Source organism: Gobio gobio, assembly GCF_949357685.1.
Source record: "Gobio gobio genome assembly, chromosome: 7".
Taxonomy (NCBI): domain Eukaryota; kingdom Metazoa; phylum Chordata; class Actinopteri; order Cypriniformes; family Gobionidae; genus Gobio; species Gobio gobio.
The window spans coordinates 34,968,369-34,989,587 of record NC_137103.1 but is presented as its reverse complement, the minus strand read 5'-3'; the positions used below and the strand labels follow the sequence as shown (position 1 = coordinate 34,989,587).

Below are 21,219 nucleotides of genomic sequence, written 5' to 3'. Positions count from 1 at the left end.
CACTTTGTATTTTTAAGCAGCTTTACAATGTAGGCTATTGAAACAAAGTCTAGTTGGCTTTATTAGAGCTGAGTTTACACCACAACCTGTTCCAGAATGCCTCATGCATCTTCATGTCCTGTGGCCAGTCTAAATAGGTTCTAGTTTTTACCAGCCGGGCCAATCTATGATGGGAGGATAGCAAACGAGACGGAATCATTTCTAGGAAGACAAGGATAAGAATGTCCCTGTGTTCTACCTGGAGCCTGGAGGTGGCCAGCTGCATCTCCAAAGAACACCAGTTGCTATAGAGGTAGTTGCGACTGACGAGACAAAGAGTCTGGCGACTTGCGTAGATGCTGTCCGTGATGTTTTCCACAATGTCTACTCCCAACTGAAAGTCCCGACTGTGCAGACAGAGACGCAAAAACGGAGGGCCGCGGCGCTCCAAGTTCGGAAGAAGTTCCTCCATGACCCATTGTTCATCCTTACCGCTGTAAGACACGAAAACATCGTAGCGGTACTGATGTTTACCATTCACACGCAAAGCCTCTCGGAACCATCCACTGGTGATGTGATAGAAAGGCGCAATGTATTGGCCTGCAAACTTATACGACAGCACCACAATAATAAAGATACACAAAAAGGCAGAGGTGGAGGCAAAGAACACAAATTCGATTTCAAATGAGCAGTTCTCCTTAGCATAACCACTAAAGTTGAGGTGGTCAATTCCATTGTCAGTCAAACACTGCAGCTCTTTCATGGTGGGGTTGAACATGTAAACCTGCACCTTCCTGTTGTCCTTCACCCACGAGACCATCCACGCATTATCACAACTGCAGTACAGACCCAAGCCCTGAATATGGAGGTATTTTAAACTAGTGAGATGTTCCACCAAGTTTTGAAGAATGTTGACGTTATCTTTTGGAACGAAAAAAAGACGTGTCAGTGCCTTTAAATCTTTAGTCAGACTTCCATCCAGAAAGAAGAATCTGCAGTTCGCCAGGATCAGTGTCTGGAGTTTTGTCAGATTGTGAAACATTACGGCCAAGTTTGGTTGCTTAGTTAAATCAATGTTTTCCAGTTTTAAGGTTTTTAAATGAACAAGCTGATTGATATCAGCCAAGTCTCCGATATCTTCTGAGAACATTGAATTCAATTCCAGACTGACGACCGATCGGACATATTTCCCGATGAATTCATTTCCACAGCTCACATATGATGCATTTATCTGAAGTGTGACTACAGATGTCAAGAGTGAACTGTTGCAGTCCTCAATGGTCACATACTGACCTTTGATTTGGAAGTTTAGGGCCTGATCCAGTGTAGTATTACTCCCGACCACAAGCTGCATTGGTCTCAGGCCTGAGCTAATTAAAATATTACTCAAATTATATGGAATTATCCCAAATATTTCAGATAAATTCAGCTTGATCAGTGACATGCCAGGTGGGAAGTTCAGATCTCCCAGAAGAAGTGTGCCAAGGTTAATTAGATGTCCAAATGATTCAGGTTCGATATGAATTATAGGATTTCCTTGGAGATCTAGGACCATTAGTTTATATAAACCACTGAATGTGTGTTGATGAATGTAGGATAACTTGTTGCCACAGAAATATAGCTCTTTCAAATTGTTCAATCCAACGAAAGCAAAATCTTCAACGTTAGAAATGGTACTTATGGATAAATCTAGAGTTTCAAGATCTGTGAAACACATGAATTGGTGGGAAACTATCTTATCCATCTTATTTGTGCTTAGAATCATTGCGGAAATCTGTTTGACTATCTGTGGCAGTGAAGAACAAAGAGATTGGAAATCATTTGGTCTAAGCGCATGCTTCCTTATTTGAATAAAAGTGAGGTTCCTGAAAACCTGAAAGAACAAATATACGTCTAAGATTTCAATCTCATCCAGATTATTAAGCATAATGTTCTTAACATCTTCACAGCCATCTGAGATATTAGTAGGAGTCAGTGGCAAGATAGCAGAATAATAATAAACTTGTAAAGTCTCAATCGAATATAACTTTGCTGCTGTACACAAGTCATCAAAGTAAAGTACATCCAACACCACGGCAATCAAATGATTGATTTTATATACTCCAATTAAAGAAAGATCTCTGAGGAAACCTGCTTTTGAATTGGATGCAAAATCAAATAAGGACAGATTTCCCAAAATTTCCAAAGCTCCCTCATCTATATGCTCTAATTTTCCCAGATTCAGATGAACCTTTTCAATATTTAACACAGTAGATATGTAACTATGAGAGGTGTTGAAAACTGAGCAGTTTGGGTACTGAAGTCTATTTAATGAATCTTCTTCTAGATTAAACTGCTTCAGTGACTTTACATTTGTCAGTCGACACAGAACCTCCGATACATCCTTCAAACACGCATTAAATATGCATAATGTTTGCAAGTAAGGAATCGTTTCAAAAACATTTGATGCCAATAATGATAATGTATATTGTGAAAGAAACAAACTGTTAAGTGAGGGAAGGCGACTGAAATCAAGAGCTACCTCACAACAGGCTTCTGCAGCCGAGTAAAATAATCTTAATGAAGTTACATTTGTCAAACCATTAAAAGCTTCCGGAGGGATCTCTGAAAAACATCCAATTATTTCAAGGTAATCCAGAGAAGCAAATCGGGCAAACGAGTCTGGAGCCAAGGCACCGTGGCAGTCTCGATCCATTTGAATGCAGAGGTTCTGTAAGTTTGATGGCAGTCCACGCAGGTCTTCTTTAATGTCAGTGACATGATGGCATTTGGCCGTGTTTGGTTTTCCAGCACAGACTTGGACAGTTAGAAAGTCTTCCACATCACTGTAGAAAATACATTTACCAGCAGACCAAGACGAAACGCGTGGCGTCTGCAGAAAAAGTATTAGAAATGAGAACAGAAGCATCATCTTCAATTCCTCGAGCTTATGATTCTTCTCGTCTAGGCGTTGTCTCTCTCTTACGGGAGGTAATTAACCATGTCAGAATATTTGAATAAGATATAAACTTCCCTTTTCTGTTCAGCGATTCAGTGATGCTCTAGAAGGAAACCCGATGCATTAAAAGCTGGGGGTGACACTTTTGAACAGGATGATGTCCACATTTTTCTTATTTTGTTTAAACTTTTTTTTTTTTTACCCTTTAGAAGCAACAGAAGATACTTGCATGTTTCCCGGAAGACATATTAAGTACAATTTACCTTGATCTTCAAATTCAAAAAGCTTTTACTCCCTGGCTCTTAATGCATCGTGTTTCCTTCTAGAGCAGGGGTCTCCAAAATCGGTCCTGTAGGGCCACTGTCCTGCAGAGTTTAGCTCCAACCCCAAAGAAACACACCTGAATCAGCTAATCAGTGTCTTACAAGGCCCTAGTAAGACATGGGTTAGCTGGTTCAGGTGAGTTTAATTGGGGTTGGAGACCCCCGTTCTAGACCATCAGTGAATGTTTCAACCTTGTAATAGTTGTGTCCCTCGATTGTCCCTCAGTGTGAAAAGATGGTTCTCAAAATCATACAGTCACTGCTGGAAAGGGTCCATATGCGAAATATGCTGGAAAACTGAAGACTTTTTGGGACCTGGGGCCCGTTTCAGAAAGAAGGATAAGTGAAAACTCTGAGTATGTCAACCCTGAAATGAGAATACCATGGTAACTAACTCTGTGAACCTAACTGCGAGTGTGTTTTCCAAAGCTAACTATGGGCACAAATTCTGTCGTAACTCGCGTGGAACTTGCGACCATAGTTTGCTAACAATGTTTTGGGAAACGCACCCCTGGTCGGGAGCAGGTTTTCTTCAGTAAACCCAGAGTTTCTTTCTGTCTCTGCCTTTTAAAGCTTAAGCGATTTTTAAATGCGTCATCCATTAATTTACGCTGCAAAAATGTTTTTCTTGTTTGTCTTATTTCAAGTACTAATATATCTAAAAAAATCAAGATACATTTTCTATATAAGAAATTAATAAACTAAGTGCATTTTACTTAAAACAAGTAAAATGATCTGCTAGTGGGGTAGGAAAAATCTTAATGCAAATAGAAACAAGATTATTTTTCTTATTCTTGTTCCCTTTGGCAGATCATTTGCTAAATAAGGGTTAGGGTGGGTTAGTTTTTTTTTGTTTTTGTAGCCATATCCACATGCATCTTTATTTGAGCGGTAGCATTTTTAAATGGTAGTTTCATTACCCTAATTAAGAAATGTAACAGGTTGGATTAGAGAACATTTAATTATGTTAACCTACACTAAAAAATGAACTTTCACTGTTGTTAGTTGCACTCAAATCATCCTTGTTCACATTACTTAAAGCAGCACTAGGTAACTTTTCAACCTTTACAATATATTTTCAAACCTTTTGTGATGATACATTGACTTACAATAGGTTGAATGACACGTCTGCCATAGCCTGACGGGGTCTGTATCGTTTTTAATCGTACTTTTAAACTTCGGGTTTCGGGTAGTAACCCGAGAACAAAAAGAACTACAAAATTCGACTGCTTTACGGCATATACATCACTTCCACCACCACCCCCACTTCCTTAAATTCAGACGTGCGAGCCAAACTATCATTTGTTTGCCGAATGTTATAGTCATGGCCGAAGCAGCACAGAAAAATAAGAAAGCAAAGGTTTTGTCAGAGGAAAGCAAAAAGAGGAAACGAGAAAGTGATGGGATTAAAGGCAGGACGAGGATCAACATTGGGCCAGCGTTTGCTCGTTGGCTTGAGCTGAAGGAGGAGGGGCTACATTCTTGCAAGTAAATACATAAGACGTACAAAATCATATTTTAGGATACCTAACATGTCTGTGATATTGGTTTATTTGTCTTGCCTCAAGCTATAATGCAAATCGATTTTTCAAATTTGCAGATTCATCTAGGGTAGCTTGATATTATAATATTGACGATATATGGTTATTACCTACCACTCAAACATTGAATTGAAGTATCATATAGATTCCGTAAAAACGGTAACCAATAGACTAGGCTACTATAATGACGCTACTATAATTCAGCTGTTTAGAAATAAAAAGAAAACCTCTTAAATTTCCCTAAGGGCAAGTCAACTCAGAGTTAGTTGAACCTCCTTATTGAAACGGGCCCCTGGAGGATTTTTCTAAAGAACATTGGGTAGTTTAACTGCTCAGGACAAACAAGGCACTCAAGAACAACCATCACAAAACAAAAAAACAGCCGCAGATCATCCAGGTAACGACACAGTATTAAGAATCAATGGGACATAAACTTTTGAACAGGGTAAATAAATTCCGCTATTTTTTGTCTTATGTAAAATATCTTATTCAGGATAGGACTAACTAACAAAATGATGTGCATTTGTATGATGTCTCTTATTTTGTTAAAATTATTCACAGATTCTGCAAAGGGTTCACATACTTTTTCTTACAACTGTAGCCTAAATGGTAATTTGTCAAATTCATTAGTTTTTTTTTAAAATCATGTACTCAAGATTTCAACAACACAAAAAGGATACGAAAGTTGTGCTGTGTGTGTAGTGATGTGTGATCAGATTTAACATGCACATGCTTCCAGTTGAATAATACGAAGACAAAATAGTAGAGAACAAGTTTCTTTAAAGCCCACCCCACTGAGAAAGGTAAAAAAATACATGAACTGAAACTTATTTGTACAAACACATGGGTCAAAATATCTCCTAAGTGCAGCACATATCTGATCAGCGCATTCAGAAATAGTCTGAGGTTGAGATGTTTTATCAGGAAAGGATATTTCAGACTTTTCAGTAGTTGCACCAAACATCAGTTTATGTATGCTTAAAGTGTGCTACATTTTTAAAGATGCAATAGTTAACTCTTGTCACAGCCACATTTAGTCAGTGAATCATATTTGACATTACACAATAAGCATATAAAAAGTAAATACAAAATGGTCATTACATGTAAATGTATTTCTTATCCATTTGCCAGTTGAGTTAAAAAAAGAAAAGAAAAAATGTTCCATTAGTCAACTTGATTGAACTTTCAATGGAATTTTGCTCACTTTGTATTTTTTAAGCAGCTTTACAATGTAGGCTATTGAAACAAAGTCTAGTTGGCTTTATTAGAGCTGAGTTTACACCACAACCTGTTCCAGAATGCCTCATGCATCTTCATGTCCTGTGGCCAGTCTAAATAGGTTCTAGTTTTTACCAGCCGGGCCAATCTATGATGGGAGGATAGCAAACGAGACGGAATCATTTCTAGGAAGACAAGGATAAGAATGTCCCTGTGTTCTACCTGGAGCCTGGAGGTGGCCAGCTGCATCTCCAAAGAACACCAGTTGCTATAGAGGTAGTTGCGACTGACGAGACAAAGAGTCTGGCGACTTGCGTAGATGCTGTCCGTGATGTTTTCCACAATGTCTACTCCCAACTGAAAGTCCCGACTGTGCAGACAGAGACGCAAAAACGGAGGGCCGCGGCGCTCCAAGTTCGGAAGAAGTTCCTCCATGACCCATTGTTCATCCTTACCGCTGTAAGACACGAAAACATCGTAGCGGTACTGATGTTTACCATTCACACGCAAAGCCTCTCGGAACCATCCACTGGTGATGTGATAGAAAGGCGCAATGTATTGGCCTGCAAACTTATACGACAGCACCACAATAATAAAGATACACAAAAAGGCAGAGGTGGAGGCAAAGAACACAAATTCGATTTCAAATGAGCAGTTCTCCTTAGCATAACCACTAAAGTTGAGGTGGTCAATTCCATTGTCAGTCAAACACTGCAGCTCTTTCATGGTGGGGTTGAACATGTAAACCTGCACCTTCCTGTTGTCCTTCACCCACGAGACCATCCACGCATTATCACAACTGCAGTACAGACCCAAGCCCTGAATATGGAGGTATTTTAAACTAGTGAGATGTTCCACCAAGTTTTGAAGAATGTTGACGTTATCTTTTGGAACGAAAAAAAGACGTGTCAGTGCCTTTAAATCTTTAGTCAGACTTCCATCCAGAAAGAAGAATCTGCAGTTCGCCAGGATCAGTGTCTGGAGTTTTGTCAGATTGTGAAACATTACGGCCAAGTTTGGTTGCTTAGTTAAATCAATGTTTTCCAGTTTTAAGGTTTTTAAATGAACAAGCTGATTGATATCAGCCAAGTCTCCGATATCTTCTGAGAACATTGAATTCAATTCCAGACTGACGACCGATCGGACATATTTCCCGATGAATTCATTTCCACAGCTCACATATGATGCATTTATCTGAAGTGTGACTACAGATGTCAAGAGTGAACTGTTGCAGTCCTCAATGGTCACATACTGACCTTTGATTTGGAAGTTTAGGGCCTGATCCAGTGTAGTATTACTCCCGACCACAAGCTGCATTGGTCTCAGGCCTGAGCTAATTAAAATATTACTCAAATTATATGGAATTATCCCAAATATTTCAGATAAATTCAGCTTGATCAGTGACATGCCAGGTGGGAAGTTCAGATCTCCCAGAAGAAGTGTGCCAAGGTTAATTAGATGTCCAAATGATTCAGGTTCGATATGAATTATAGGATTTCCTTGGAGATCTAGGACCATTAGTTTATATAAACCACTGAATGTGTGTTGATGAATGTAGGATAACTTGTTGCCACAGAAATATAGCTCTTTCAAATTGTTCAATCCAACGAAAGCAAAATCTTCAACGTTAGAAATGGTACTTATGGATAAATCTAGAGTTTCAAGATCTGTGAAACACATGAATTGGTGGGAAACTATCTTATCCATCTTATTTGTGCTTAGAATCATTGCGGAAATCTGTTTGACTATCTGTGGCAGTGAAGAACAAAGAGATTGGAAATCATTTGGTCTAAGCGCATGCTTCCTTATTTGAATAAAAGTGAGGTTCCTGAAAACCTGAAAGAACAAATATACGTCTAAGATTTCAATCTCATCCAGATTATTAAGCATAATGTTCTTAACATCTTCACAGCCATCTGAGATATTAGTAGGAGTCAGTGGCAAGATAGCAGAATAATAATAAACTTGTAAAGTCTCAATCGAATATAACTTTGCTGCTGTACACAAGTCATCAAAGTAAAGTACATCCAACACCACGGCAATCAAATGATTGATTTTATATACTCCAATTAAAGAAAGATCTCTGAGGAAACCTGCTTTTGAATTGGATGCAAAATCAAATAAGGACAGATTTCCCAAAATTTCCAAAGCTCCCTCATCTATATGCTCTAATTTTCCCAGATTCAGATGAACCTTTTCAATATTTAACACAGTAGATATGTAACTATGAGAGGTGTTGAAAACTGAGCAGTTTGGGTACTGAAGTCTATTTAATGAATCTTCTTCTAGATTAAACTGCTTCAGTGACTTTACATTTGTCAGTCGACACAGAACCTCCGATACATCCTTCAAACACGCATTAAATATGCATAATGTTTGCAAGTAAGGAATCGTTTCAAAAACATTTGATGCCAATAATGATAATGTATATTGTGAAAGAAACAAACTGTTAAGTGAGGGAAGGCGACTGAAATCAAGAGCTACCTCACAACAGGCTTCTGCAGCCGAGTAAAATAATCTTAATGAAGTTACATTTGTCAAACCATTAAAAGCTTCCGGAGGGATCTCTGAAAAACATCCAATTATTTCAAGGTAATCCAGAGAAGCAAATCGGGCAAACGAGTCTGGAGCCAAGGCACCGTGGCAGTCTCGATCCATTTGAATGCAGAGGTTCTGTAAGTTTGATGGCAGTCCACGCAGGTCTTCTTTAATGTCAGTGACATGATGGCATTTGGCCGTGTTTGGTTTTCCAGCACAGACTTGGACAGTTAGAAAGTCTTCCACATCACTGTAGAAAATACATTTACCAGCAGACCAAGACGAAACGCGTGGCGTCTGCAGAAAAAGTATTAGAAATGAGAACAGAAGCATCATCTTCAATTCCTCGAGCTTATGATTCTTCTCGTCTAGGCGTTGTCTCTCTCTTACGGGAGGTAATTAACCATGTCAGAATATTTGAATAAGATATAAACTTCCCTTTTCTGTTCAGCGATTCAGTGATGCTCTAGAAGGAAACCCGATGCATTAAAAGCTGGGGGTGACACTTTTGAACAGGATGATGTCCACATTTTTCTTATTTTGTTTAAACTTTTTTTTTTTTTACCCTTTAGAAGCAACAGAAGATACTTGCATGTTTCCCGGAAGACATATTAAGTACAATTTACCTTGATCTTCAAATTCAAAAAGCTTTTACTCCCTGGCTCTTAATGCATCGTGTTTCCTTCTAGAGCAGGGGTCTCCAAAATCGGTCCTGTAGGGCCACTGTCCTGCAGAGTTTAGCTCCAACCCCAAAGAAACACACCTGAACCAGCTAATCAGTGTCTTACAAGGCCCTAGTAAGACATGGGTTAGCTGGTTCAGGTGAGTTTAATTGGGGTTGGAGACCCCCGTTCTAGACCATCAGTGAATGTTTCAACCTTGTAATAGTTGTGTCCCTCGATTGTCCCTCAGTGTGAAAAGATGGTTCTCAAAATCATACAGTCACTGCTGGAAAGGGTCCATATGCGAAATATGCTGGAAAACTGAAGACTTTTTGGGACCTGGGGCCCGTTTCAGAAAGAAGGATAAGTGAAAACTCTGAGTATGTCAACCCTGAAATGAGAATACCATGGTAACTAACTCTGTGAACCTAACTGCGAGTGTGTTTTCCAAAGCTAACTATGGGCACAAATTCTGTCGTAACTCGCGTGGAACTTGCGACCATAGTTTGCTAACAATGTTTTGGGAAACGCACCCCTGGTCGGGAGCAGGTTTTCTTCAGTAAACCCAGAGTTTCTTTCTGTCTCTGCCTTTTAAAGCTTAAGCGATTTTTAAATGCGTCATCCATTAATTTACGCTGCAAAAATGTTTTTCTTGTTTGTCTTATTTCAAGTACTAATATATCTAAAAAAATCAAGATACATTTTCTATATAAGAAATTAATAAACTAAGTGCATTTTACTTAAAACAAGTAAAATGATCTGCTAGTGGGGTAGGAAAAATCTTAATGCAAATAGAAACAAGATTATTTTTCTTATTCTTGTTCCCTTTGGCAGATCATTTGCTAAATAAGGGTTAGGGTGGGTTAGTTTTTTTTTGTTTTTGTAGCCATATCCACATGCATCTTTATTTGAGCGGTAGCATTTTTAAATGGTAGTTTCATTACCCTAATTAAGAAATGTAACAGGTTGGATTAGAGAACATTTAATTATGTTAACCTACTCTAAAAAATGAACTTTCACTGTTGTTAGTTGCACTCAAATCATCCTTGTTCACATTACTTAAAGCAGCACTAGGTAACTTTTCAACCTTTACAATATATTTTCAAACCTTTTGTGATGATACATTGACTTACAATAGGTTGAATGACACGTCTGCCATAGCCTGACGGGGTCTGTATCGTTTTTAATCGTACTTTTAAACTTCGGGTTTCGGGTAGTAACCCGAGAACAAAAAGAACTACAAAATTCGACTGCTTTACGGCATATACATCACTTCCACCACCACCCCCACTTCCTTAAATTCAGACGTGCGAGCCAAACTATCATTTGTTTGCCGAATGTTATAGTCATGGCCGAAGCAGCACAGAAAAATAAGAAAGCAAAGGTTTTGTCAGAGGAAAGCAAAAAGAGGAAACGAGAAAGTGATGGGATTAAAGGCAGGACGAGGATCAACATTGGGCCAGCGTTTGCTCGTTGGCTTGAGCTGAAGGAGGAGGGGCTACATTCTTGCAAGTAAATACATAAGACGTACAAAATCATATTTTAGGATACCTAACATGTCTGTGATATTGGTTTATTTGTCTTGCCTCAAGCTATAATGCAAATCGATTTTTCAAATTTGCAGATTCATCTAGGGTAGCTTGATATTATAATATTGACGATATATGGTTATTACCTACCACTCAAACATTGAATTGAAGTATCATATAGATTCCGTAAAAACGGTAACCAATAGACTAGGCTACTATAATGACGCTACTATAATTCAGCTGTTTAGAAATAAAAAGAAAACCTCTTAAATTTCCCTAAGGGCAAGTCAACTCAGAGTTAGTTGAACCTCCTTATTGAAACGGGCCCCTGGAGGATTTTTCTAAAGAACATTGGGTAGTTTAACTGCTCAGGACAAACAAGGCACTCAAGAACAACCATCACAAAACAAAAAAACAGCCGCAGATCATCCAGGTAACGACACAGTATTAAGAATCAATGGGACATAAACTTTTGAACAGGGTAAATAAATTCCGCTATTTTTTGTCTTATGTAAAATATCTTATTCAGGATAGGACTAACTAACAAAATGATGTGCATTTGTATGATGTCTCTTATTTTGTTAAAATTATTCACAGATTCTGCAAAGGGTTCACATACTTTTTCTTACAACTGTAGCCTAAATGGTAATTTGTCAAATTCATTAGTTTTTTTTTAAAATCATGTACTCAAGATTTCAACAACACAAAAAGGATACGAAAGTTGTGCTGTGTGTGTAGTGATGTGTGATCAGATTTAACATGCACATGCTTCCAGTTGAATAATACGAAGACAAAATAGTAGAGAACAAGTTTCTTTAAAGCCCACCCCACTGAGAAAGGTAAAAAAATACATGAACTGAAACTTATTTGTACAAACACATGGGTCAAAATATCTCCTAAGTGCAGCACATATCTGATCAGCGCATTCAGAAATAGTCTGAGGTTGAGATGTTTTATCAGGAAAGGATATTTCAGACTTTTCAGTAGTTGCACCAAACATCAGTTTATGTATGCTTAAAGTGTGCTACATTTTTAAAGATGCAATAGTTAACTCTTGTCACAGCCACATTTAGTCAGTGAATCATATTTGACATTACACAATAAGCATATAAAAAGTAAATACAAAATGGTCATTACATGTAAATGTATTTCTTATCCATTTGCCAGTTGAGTTAAAAAAAGAAAAGAAAAAATGTTCCATTAGTCAACTTGATTGAACTTTCAATGGAATTTTGCTCACTTTGTATTTTTTAAGCAGCTTTACAATGTAGGCTATTGAAACAAAGTCTAGTTGGCTTTATTAGAGCTGAGTTTACACCACAACCTGTTCCAGAATGCCTCATGCATCTTCATGTCCTGTGGCCAGTCTAAATAGGTTCTAGTTTTTACCAGCCGGGCCAATCTATGATGGGAGGATAGCAAACGAGACGGAATCATTTCTAGGAAGACAAGGATAAGAATGTCCCTGTGTTCTACCTGGAGCCTGGAGGTGGCCAGCTGCATCTCCAAAGAACACCAGTTGCTATAGAGGTAGTTGCGACTGACGAGACAAAGAGTCTGGCGACTTGCGTAGATGCTGTCCGTGATGTTTTCCACAATGTCTACTCCCAACTGAAAGTCCCGACTGTGCAGACAGAGACGCAAAAACGGAGGGCCGCGGCGCTCCAAGTTCGGAAGAAGTTCCTCCATGACCCATTGTTCATCCTTACCGCTGTAAGACACGAAAACATCGTAGCGGTACTGATGTTTACCATTCACACGCAAAGCCTCTCGGAACCATCCACTGGTGATGTGATAGAAAGGCGCAATGTATTGGCCTGCAAACTTATACGACAGCACCACAATAATAAAGATACACAAAAAGGCAGAGGTGGAGGCAAAGAACACAAATTCGATTTCAAATGAGCAGTTCTCCTTAGCATAACCACTAAAGTTGAGGTGGTCAATTCCATTGTCAGTCAAACACTGCAGCTCTTTCATGGTGGGGTTGAACATGTAAACCTGCACCTTCCTGTTGTCCTTCACCCACGAGACCATCCACGCATTATCACAACTGCAGTACAGACCCAAGCCCTGAATATGGAGGTATTTTAAACTAGTGAGATGTTCCACCAAGTTTTGAAGAATGTTGACGTTATCTTTTGGAACGAAAAAAAGACGTGTCAGTGCCTTTAAATCTTTAGTCAGACTTCCATCCAGAAAGAAGAATCTGCAGTTCGCCAGGATCAGTGTCTGGAGTTTTGTCAGATTGTGAAACATTACGGCCAAGTTTGGTTGCTTAGTTAAATCAATGTTTTCCAGTTTTAAGGTTTTTAAATGAACAAGCTGATTGATATCAGCCAAGTCTCCGATATCTTCTGAGAACATTGAATTCAATTCCAGACTGACGACCGATCGGACATATTTCCCGATGAATTCATTTCCACAGCTCACATATGATGCATTTATCTGAAGTGTGACTACAGATGTCAAGAGTGAACTGTTGCAGTCCTCAATGGTCACATACTGACCTTTGATTTGGAAGTTTAGGGCCTGATCCAGTGTAGTATTACTCCCGACCACAAGCTGCATTGGTCTCAGGCCTGAGCTAATTAAAATATTACTCAAATTATATGGAATTATCCCAAATATTTCAGATAAATTCAGCTTGATCAGTGACATGCCAGGTGGGAAGTTCAGATCTCCCAGAAGAAGTGTGCCAAGGTTAATTAGATGTCCAAATGATTCAGGTTCGATATGAATTATAGGATTTCCTTGGAGATCTAGGACCATTAGTTTATATAAACCACTGAATGTGTGTTGATGAATGTAGGATAACTTGTTGCCACAGAAATATAGCTCTTTCAAATTGTTCAATCCAACGAAAGCAAAATCTTCAACGTTAGAAATGGTACTTATGGATAAATCTAGAGTTTCAAGATCTGTGAAACACATGAATTGGTGGGAAACTATCTTATCCATCTTATTTGTGCTTAGAATCATTGCGGAAATCTGTTTGACTATCTGTGGCAGTGAAGAACAAAGAGATTGGAAATCATTTGGTCTAAGCGCATGCTTCCTTATTTGAATAAAAGTGAGGTTCCTGAAAACCTGAAAGAACAAATATACGTCTAAGATTTCAATCTCATCCAGATTATTAAGCATAATGTTCTTAACATCTTCACAGCCATCTGAGATATTAGTAGGAGTCAGTGGCAAGATAGCAGAATAATAATAAACTTGTAAAGTCTCAATCGAATATAACTTTGCTGCTGTACACAAGTCATCAAAGTAAAGTACATCCAACACCACGGCAATCAAATGATTGATTTTATATACTCCAATTAAAGAAAGATCTCTGAGGAAACCTGCTTTTGAATTGGATGCAAAATCAAATAAGGACAGATTTCCCAAAATTTCCAAAGCTCCCTCATCTATATGCTCTAATTTTCCCAGATTCAGATGAACCTTTTCAATATTTAACACAGTAGATATGTAACTATGAGAGGTGTTGAAAACTGAGCAGTTTGGGTACTGAAGTCTATTTAATGAATCTTCTTCTAGATTAAACTGCTTCAGTGACTTTACATTTGTCAGTCGACACAGAACCTCCGATACATCCTTCAAACACGCATTAAATATGCATAATGTTTGCAAGTAAGGAATCGTTTCAAAAACATTTGATGCCAATAATGATAATGTATATTGTGAAAGAAACAAACTGTTAAGTGAGGGAAGGCGACTGAAATCAAGAGCTACCTCACAACAGGCTTCTGCAGCCGAGTAAAATAATCTTAATGAAGTTACATTTGTCAAACCATTAAAAGCTTCCGGAGGGATCTCTGAAAAACATCCAATTATTTCAAGGTAATCCAGAGAAGCAAATCGGGCAAACGAGTCTGGAGCCAAGGCACCGTGGCAGTCTCGATCCATTTGAATGCAGAGGTTCTGTAAGTTTGATGGCAGTCCACGCAGGTCTTCTTTAATGTCAGTGACATGATGGCATTTGGCCGTGTTTGGTTTTCCAGCACAGACTTGGACAGTTAGAAAGTCTTCCACATCACTGTAGAAAATACATTTACCAGCAGACCAAGACGAAACGCGTGGCGTCTGCAGAAAAAGTATTAGAAATGAGAACAGAAGCATCATCTTCAATTCCTCGAGCTTATGATTCTTCTCGTCTAGGCGTTGTCTCTCTCTTACGGGAGGTAATTAACCATGTCAGAATATTTGAATAAGATATAAACTTCCCTTTTCTGTTCAGCGATTCAGTGATGCTCTAGAAGGAAACCCGATGCATTAAAAGCTGGGGGTGACACTTTTGAACAGGATGATGTCCACATTTTTCTTATTTTGTTTAAACTTTTTTTTTTTTTACCCTTTAGAAGCAACAGAAGATACTTGCATGTTTCCCGGAAGACATATTAAGTACAATTTACCTTGATCTTCAAATTCAAAAAGCTTTTACTCCCTGGCTCTTAATGCATCGTGTTTCCTTCTAGAGCAGGGGTCTCCAAAATCGGTCCTGTAGGGCCACTGTCCTGCAGAGTTTAGCTCCAACCCCAAAGAAACACACCTGAACCAGCTAATCAGTGTCTTACAAGGCCCTAGTAAGACATGGGTTAGCTGGTTCAGGTGAGTTTAATTGGGGTTGGAGACCCCCGTTCTAGACCATCAGTGAATGTTTCAACCTTGTAATAGTTGTGTCCCTCGATTGTCCCTCAGTGTGAAAAGATGGTTCTCAAAATCATACAGTCACTGCTGGAAAGGGTCCATATGCGAAATATGCTGGAAAACTGAAGACTTTTTGGGACCTGGGGCCCGTTTCAGAAAGAAGGATAAGTGAAAACTCTGAGTATGTCAACCCTGAAATGAGAATACCATGGTAACTAACTCTGTGAACCTAACTGCGAGTGTGTTTTCCAAAGCTAACTATGGGCACAAATTCTGTCGTAACTCGCGTGGAACTTGCGACCATAGTTTGCTAACAATGTTTTGGGAAACGCACCCCTGGTCGGGAGCAGGTTTTCTTCAGTAAACCCAGAGTTTCTTTCTGTCTCTGCCTTTTAAAGCTTAAGCGATTTTTAAATGCGTCATCCATTAATTTACGCTGCAAAAATGTTTTTCTTGTTTGTCTTATTTCAAGTACTAATATATCTAAAAAAATCAAGATACATTTTCTATATAAGAAATTAATAAACTAAGTGCATTTTACTTAAAACAAGTAAAATGATCTGCTAGTGGGGTAGGAAAAATCTTAATGCAAATAGAAACAAGATTATTTTTCTTATTCTTGTTCCCTTTGGCAGATCATTTGCTAAATAAGGGTTAGGGTGGGTTAGTTTTTTTTTGTTTTTGTAGCCATATCCACATGCATCTTTATTTGAGCGGTAGCATTTTTAAATGGTAGTTTCATTACCCTAATTAAGAAATGTAACAGGTTGGATTAGAGAACATTTAATTATGTTAACCTACACTAAAAAATGAACTTTCACTGTTGTTAGTTGCACTCAAATCATCCTTGTTCACATTACTTAAAGCAGCACTAGGTAACTTTTCAACCTTTACAATATATTTTCAAACCTTTTGTGATGATACATTGACTTACAATAGGTTGAATGACACGTCTGCCATAGCCTGACGGGGTCTGTATCGTTTTTAATCGTACTTTTAAACTTCGGGTTTCGGGTAGTAACCCGAGAACAAAAAGAACTACAAAATTCGACTGCTTTACGGCATATACATCACTTCCACCACCACCCCCACTTCCTTAAATTCAGACGTGCGAGCCAAACTATCATTTGTTTGCCGAATGTTATAGTCATGGCCGAAGCAGCACAGAAAAATAAGAAAGCAAAGGTTTTGTCAGAGGAAAGCAAAAAGAGGAAACGAGAAAGTGATGGGATTAAAGGCAGGACGAGGATCAACATTGGGCCAGCGTTTGCTCGTTGGCTTGAGCTGAAGGAGGAGGGGCTACATTCTTGCAAGTAAATACATAAGACGTACAAAATCATATTTTAGGATACCTAACATGTCTGTGATATTGGTTTATTTGTCTTGCCTCAAGCTATAATGCAAATCGATTTTTCAAATTTGCAGATTCATCTAGGGTAGCTTGATATTATAATATTGACGATATATGGTTATTACCTACCACTCAAACATTGAATTGAAGTATCATATAGATTCCGTAAAAACGGTAACCAATAGACTAGGCTACTATAATGACGCTACTATAATTCAGCTGTTTAGAAATAAAAAGAAAACCTCTTAAATTTCCCTAAGGGCAAGTCAACTCAGAGTTAGTTGAACCTCCTTATTGAAACGGGCCCCTGGAGGATTTTTCTAAAGAACATTGGGTAGTTTAACTGCTCAGGACAAACAAGGCACTCAAGAACAACCATCACAAAACAAAAAAACAGCCGCAGATCATCCAGGTAACGACACAGTATTAAGAATCAATGGGACATAAACTTTTGAACAGGGTAAATAAATTCCGCTATTTTTTGTCTTATGTAAAATATCTTATTCAGGATAGGACTAACTAACAAAATGATGTGCATTTGTATGATGTCTCTTATTTTGTTAAAATTATTCACAGATTCTGCAAAGGGTTCACATACTTTTTCTTACAACTGTAGCCTAAATGGTAATTTGTCAAATTCATTAGTTTTTTTTTAAAATCATGTACTCAAGATTTCAACAACACAAAAAGGATACGAAAGTTGTGCTGTGTGTGTAGTGATGTGTGATCAGATTTAACATGCACATGCTTCCAGTTGAATAATACGAAGACAAAATAGTAGAGAACAAGTTTCTTTAAAGCCCACCCCACTGAGAAAGGTAAAAAAATACATGAACTGAAACTTATTTGTACAAACACATGGGTCAAAATATCTCCTAAGTGCAGCACATATCTGATCAGCGCATTCAGAAATAGTCTGAGGTTGAGATGTTTTATCAGGAAAGGATATTTCAGACTTTTCAGTAGTTGCACCAAACATCAGTTTATGTATGCTTAAAGTGTGCTACATTTTTAAAGATGCAATAGTTAACTCTTGTCACAGCCACATTTAGTCAGTGAATCATATTTGACATTACACAATAAGCATATAAAAAGTAAATACAAAATGGTCATTACATGTAAATGTATTTCTTATCCATTTGCCAGTTGAGTTAAAAAAAGAAAAGAAAAAATGTTCCATTAGTCAACTTGATTGAACTTTCAATGGAATTTTGCTCACTTTGTATTTTTTAAGCAGCTTTACAATGTAGGCTATTGAAACAAAGTCTAGTTGGCTTTATTAGAGCTGAGTTTACACCACAACCTGTTCCAGAATGCCTCATGCATCTTCATGTCCTGTGGCCAGTCTAAATAGGTTCTAGTTTTTACCAGCCGGGCCAATCTATGATGGGAGGATAGCAAACGAGACGGAATCATTTCTAGGAAGACAAGGATAAGAATGTCCCTGTGTTCTACCTGGAGCCTGGAGGTGGCCAGCTGCATCTCCAAAGAACACCAGTTGCTATAGAGGTAGTTGCGACTGACGAGACAAAGAGTCTGGCGACTTGCGTAGATGCTGTCCATGATGTTTTCCACAATGTCTACTCCCAACTGAAAGTCCCGACTGTGCAGACAGAGACGCAAAAACGGAGGGCCGCGGCGCTCCAAGTTCGGAAGAAGTTCCTCCATGACCCATTGTTCATCCTTACCGCTGTAAGACACGAAAACATCGTAGCGGTACTGATGTTTACTATTCACACGCAAAGCCTCTCGGAACCATCCACTGGTGATGTGATAGAAAGGCGCAATGTATTGGCCTGCAAACTTATATGACAGCACCACAATAATAAAGATACACAAAAAGGCAGAGGTGGAGGCAAAGAACACAAATTCGATTTCAAATGAGCAGTTCTCCTTAGCATAACCAATAAAGTTGAGGTGGTCAATTCCATTGTCAGTCAAACACTGAAGCTCTTTCATGGTGGGGTTGAACATGTAAACCTGCACCTTCCTGTTGTCCTTCACCCACGAGACCATCCACGCATTATCACAACTGCAGTACAGACCCAAGCCCTGAACATGGAGGTATTTTAAACTAGTGAGATGTTCCACCAAGTTTTGAAGAATGTTGACGTTATCTTTTGGAACGAAAACAAGACGTGTCAGTGCCTTTAAATCTTTAGTCAGACTTCCATCCAGAAAGAAGAATCTGCAGTTCGCCAGGATCAGCGTCTGGAGTTTTGTCAGATTGTGAAACATTACGGCCAAGTTTGGTTGCTTAGTTAAATCAATGTTTTCCAGTTTTAAGGTTTTTAAATGAACAAGCTGATTGATAGCAGCCAAGTCTCCGATATCTTCTGAGAACATTGAATTCAATTCCAGACTGACGACCGATCGGACATATTTCCCGATGAATTCATTTCCACAGCTCACATATGATGCATTTATCTGAAGTGTGACTGATGTCAAGAGTGAACTGTTGCAGTCCTCAATGGTCACATACTGACCTTTGATTTGGAAGTTTAGGGCCTGATCCAGTGTAGTATTACTCCCGACCACAAGCTGCATTGGTCTCAGGCCTGAGCTAATTAAAATATTACTCAAATTATATGGAATTATCCCAAATATTTCAGATAAATTCAGCTTGATCAGTGACATGCCAGGTGGGAAGTTCAGATCTCCCAGAAGAATTGTGCCAAGGTTAATTAGATGTCCAAATGATTCAGGTTCGATATGAATTATAGGATTTCCTTGGAGATCTAGGACCATCAGTTTATATAAACCACTGAATGTGTGTTGATGAATGTAGGATAACTTGTTGCCACAGAAATATAGCTCTTTCAAATTGTTCAATCCAACGAAAGCAAAATCTTCAACGTTAGAAATGTTACTAAATGTTAAAGCTAGAGTTTCAAGATCTGTGAAACACATGAATTGGTGGTAAACTATCTTATCCATCTCACCTGCGCTTAGAATCATTACGGAAATCTGTTTGACTATCTGTGGCAGTGAAGAACAAAGAGATTGGAAATCATTTGGTCTAAGCGCATGCTTACTTATTTGAATAGAAGTGAGGTTCCTGAAAACCTGAAAGAACAAATATACGTCTAAGATTTCAATCTCATCCAGATTATTAAGCATAATGTTCTTAACATCTTCACAGCCACCTGAGATATTAGTAGTCAGTGGCAAGTAAACAGAAGAATAATAAACTTGTAAAGTCTCAATCGAATATAACTTTGCTGCTGTACACAAGACATCAAAGTAAAGTACATCCAACAACACGGCAATCAAATTATTGATTTTATATACTCCAATTAAAGAAAGATCTTTGAGGAAACCTGCTTTTGAATTGGATACAAAATCAAATACGGACAGATTTCCAAACATTTCCAAAGCTCCCTCATCTATATGCTCTAATTTTCCCAGATTCAGATGAACCTTTTCAATATTTAACACAGTAGATATGTAACTATGAGAGGTGTTGAAAACTGAGCAGTTTGGGTACTGAAGTCTATTTAATGAATCTTCTTCTAGATTAAACTGCTTCAGTGACTTTACATTTGTCAGTCGACACAGAACCTCCGATACATCCTTCAAACACGCATTAAATATGCATAATTTTTGCAAGTGAGGAATCGTTTCAAAAACATTTGATGCCAATAATGATAATGTATATTGTGAAAGAAACAAACTGTTAAGTGAGGGAAGGCGACTGAAATCAAGAGCTACCTCACAACAGGCATCTGAAACCAAGTAAGATAATCTTAATGAAGTTACATTTGTCAAACCATTAAAAGCTTCCGGAGGGATCTCTGAAAAACATCCAATTATTTCAAGGTAATCCAGAGAAGCAAATCGGGCAAACGAGTCTGGAGCCAAGGCACCGTGGCAGTCTCGATCCATTTGAATGCAGAGGTTCTGTAAGTTTGATGGCAGTCCACGCAGGTCTTCTTTAATGTCAGTGACATGATGGCATTTGGCCGTGTTTGGTTTTCCAGCACAGACTTGGACAGTTAGAAAGTCTTCCACATCACTGTAGAAAATACATTTACCAGCAGACCAAGACGAAACGCGTGGCGTCTGCAGAAATAGTATTAGAAATGAGAACAGAAGCATCATCTTCAATTCCTCCAGCTTATGATTCTTTTCGTCTAGGCGTTGTCTCTCTCTTACGGGAGGTAATTAACCATGTCAGAACATTTGAATAAGATATAAACTTCCTTTTTCTGTGACCAAATTCTATGAAAGTGTGACTCTTAGTCAGTTGCCTTATTTATCTGGGGTTTTAACACATGTATGAGGGCTTAAAGGGACAGTACACCAAAAATAAAAAAATCAGCTATCACTTACCCTCACGTCCTTCCAAATATGTAGGACTTTCTTTCTTATAAAGTCTGAAGTAACTTTGCAACTACACATCAACTTATTCTAACAACTCTATCCTAACACTCTACTAACAGTCTACTGAGAGTTGGTTGAAATGTAGTTGCAAATTTATTTCTAGT

General features: G+C 38.4%; 4 protein-coding genes across 4 annotated transcripts; all 4 read right to left on the bottom strand.

Moving 5' to 3' along the window:
• Positions 1-24: 24 nt before the first annotated feature.
• On the bottom strand, positions 25-2,890 carry LOC307128753 (uncharacterized protein; the record flags this gene model as incomplete). Its single annotated transcript, XM_079820696.1, has 1 exon — positions 25-2,890. The coding sequence occupies one exon, from the start codon at positions 2,888-2,890 to the stop codon at positions 50-52; it is 2,841 nt and encodes a 946-aa protein (XP_079676822.1). The 3' UTR covers positions 25-49.
• Positions 2,891-5,551: 2,661 nt separating this feature from the next.
• On the bottom strand, positions 5,552-8,873 carry LOC307128752 (uncharacterized protein; the record flags this gene model as incomplete). The annotated part of the gene is made up of 1 exon (XM_079820695.1): positions 5,552-8,873. One exon carries the CDS (start codon positions 8,871-8,873, stop codon positions 6,033-6,035), a length of 2,841 nt encoding a protein of 946 aa, XP_079676821.1. The 3' UTR covers positions 5,552-6,032.
• A 2,661-nt stretch (positions 8,874-11,534) lies between these two features.
• On the bottom strand, positions 11,535-14,856 carry LOC307128751 (uncharacterized protein; the record flags this gene model as incomplete). Its single annotated transcript, XM_079820694.1, has 1 exon — positions 11,535-14,856. The coding sequence occupies one exon, from the start codon at positions 14,854-14,856 to the stop codon at positions 12,016-12,018; it is 2,841 nt and encodes a 946-aa protein (XP_079676820.1). The 3' UTR covers positions 11,535-12,015.
• A 2,658-nt stretch (positions 14,857-17,514) lies between these two features.
• LOC307129829 (uncharacterized protein) lies at positions 17,515-20,957 on the bottom strand. Its single transcript, XM_079822594.1, has one exon. It carries the CDS (start codon positions 20,831-20,833, stop codon positions 17,999-18,001), a length of 2,835 nt encoding a protein of 944 aa, XP_079678720.1. The 5' UTR covers positions 20,834-20,957; the 3' UTR covers positions 17,515-17,998.
• Positions 20,958-21,219: the final 262 nt, after the last annotated feature.